Source organism: Colossoma macropomum, unplaced genomic scaffold, assembly GCF_904425465.1.
Source record: "Colossoma macropomum unplaced genomic scaffold, Colossoma_macropomum, whole genome shotgun sequence".
Taxonomy (NCBI): domain Eukaryota; kingdom Metazoa; phylum Chordata; class Actinopteri; order Characiformes; family Serrasalmidae; genus Colossoma; species Colossoma macropomum.
The window spans coordinates 69,486-71,627 of record NW_023495889.1 but is presented as its reverse complement, the minus strand read 5'-3'; the positions used below and the strand labels follow the sequence as shown (position 1 = coordinate 71,627).

The following is a 2,142-nucleotide window of genomic DNA, read 5'->3' as shown; positions in this document are numbered from 1 at the left end:
TTTTGGCATATCTTATCAAATTTGCCTTTAAAGGCACTTGCATATAACATGATGCTCGTATGTTTCATATTAAAATGCTCTCTTATCTTCTTGGCTACTTTCCAAATTAAACTTAAATCAAAATACTTAGATTTTTTTAGGTTTTCTAACTAATTATTTGATTGTATTCCTATGACTGAGCCAGACTTTGTTGAACCTACTAACCTTATCACATGTTATTAATATCTTTCAAATGATTTTGTCAGGAAACACAAAAAAAGTGCTACATACACCGACAAATTTAAGCTTTAAATTATTTTGAAAGTTATAGTGTACTAACCTTTTAAACATTCTTGTATATTTGCATAGTATTAGAATCAATTTGTGAATATATTTGCCATAACATTTATTTTAATTTATTGATTTGAATCTATTTTATAGCTTTTTGTTCATATTTATACTCACTGATCAAGATTCTGAACTTGTGTATCTAGAATACAGAACATTTTCATTCATAGAAAATGATTCAGTTCCTTCTGAAGTTAATTATTATTATTTTTTTAAGCATACATATTAATAATATGAGTTACCTAAAAAAGAGAAAAAGAATCCACAGAACAGAACAGAACAGTAATGCAATGCCTAAATGTATTATTTGGCTCAGAACCTGCTATCGTGTCTTAAGCATGTTTAAACAGTCCTTCTCTTTAATTAAACTTTCACATAAGACACAATAACAAGAGTTTGTGTTCAGTTAAATCTAGGTGAAGTCTACCCTCCTGTGGACAGTTTCCCTCATTACATCTCTGTGCATCAATACAACTTTGTTTCACCCTGAGACAAAACAGACATAAGCCTTCATTTAGATCATAATTATATTCCTAAACTGAATATACTGATTAATGTTTTCAAGATTTCAGAGAAATATAATGTTTAATAGACAATGCAAAAATAATATAAGATCTCTTCAGTTTGACATGTAATGTATAATGACAAAATAAAAGTCAAACATGTTATCTTCAAGTTTAAACCTTCATACTGTAGATTCTGAAACATTCTGAAAAGAGAGATCATTATTCATGAACAGGCTTTGTACAGTATCTAACGCTTTAAGTTGTGTATAGTAGACGGTATAATAGGGGGTTTTTGTACAGTGTAGCTGGGTTTCCTGTCACTGTGGGCTCCAGGGCACAGTAGTAGAGTGCAGAATCTGATACTGCAGCAGAGGAGATTATCAGATTCACTTTCTTCTGTTGTTTTATGTGTTTAATTGATATTCCAGGAACTGCAGGTTGAGCTTTAGTAATTATTCCATTATAGTCCAGTATGAGGAACTGTGGAGATGAACCTGAATACTGTCGATACCAGTGAAGACTATAAATGGTTCCACTGTAGTTACAGGAAAGTGTTACTTTTTGACCTTCAACAGCAAAAACAACATCTCTGCTTGGAGTGATGACATCTTCAGCTTTGTTACCTACAACAGTTGAAAGGCCATTCCATTAATGTTCACACAGTCTAAATAAATAAATAAATAATGAAATCTAGCTTTAATAATTTTATAGTTCTTCTTTATGGATGAGCTTCCCAGACCCAGATTAAGCCTAAGGCAGGACTAAAAATAATTTTAAATGGCGATTCACCAAAAGCACTGCAATTTAGTCTAAGACTGAGCTTAATCCACATCCGAAAAATCAGATGCAGTTAAGTTTGTTTTCTACTTTTTATAATCTCTGAAAGCTTTACCTTTGAGAGCTGAGAGCAGCAGTACAGTGAAAATGATCATGGTGGTCAGCACTGGGAGAAGAACACACACTGAGTTTGAGCTCCTCAGCATGTCAGCATGGCAGTGTGCTGATCATCTCTACTCTCTACACACACTCAGCTCCTCCCACTGACCGAACAACTCATCTTATTCTGCTTTCCAGAGTCTGTAACAACCATCTGATCCTGCTTTGCACAACATGTATGCACTTGACATTTTCATTGTTAAGTTGTCTTGACAAAGTAAACTTACTGTTCTATGTAATCTTGACCTTCTTATTATTCTACGCTCAATAATTTTAAGCATTTTACAGCCGATAAAACAACCACCAAACTTGGCACATTTTTTTTTCATACAATGGAAAAGTGTGCTTTTTGGTTCCCTAAAGATGTATGTTG

The 2,142-nt window shown here is 33.1% G+C and overlaps 1 gene segment (V, D, J or C); it reads right to left on the bottom strand.

The window, feature by feature from the left end:
* Positions 1-1,074: 1,074 nt before the first annotated feature.
* Positions 1,075-1,877, bottom strand: LOC118803375. The segment is given in 2 exon segments: positions 1,075-1,456; positions 1,726-1,877. Coding segments are annotated over 2 exon segments (459 nt in total).
* Between the last annotated feature and the right edge of the window lie 265 nt (positions 1,878-2,142).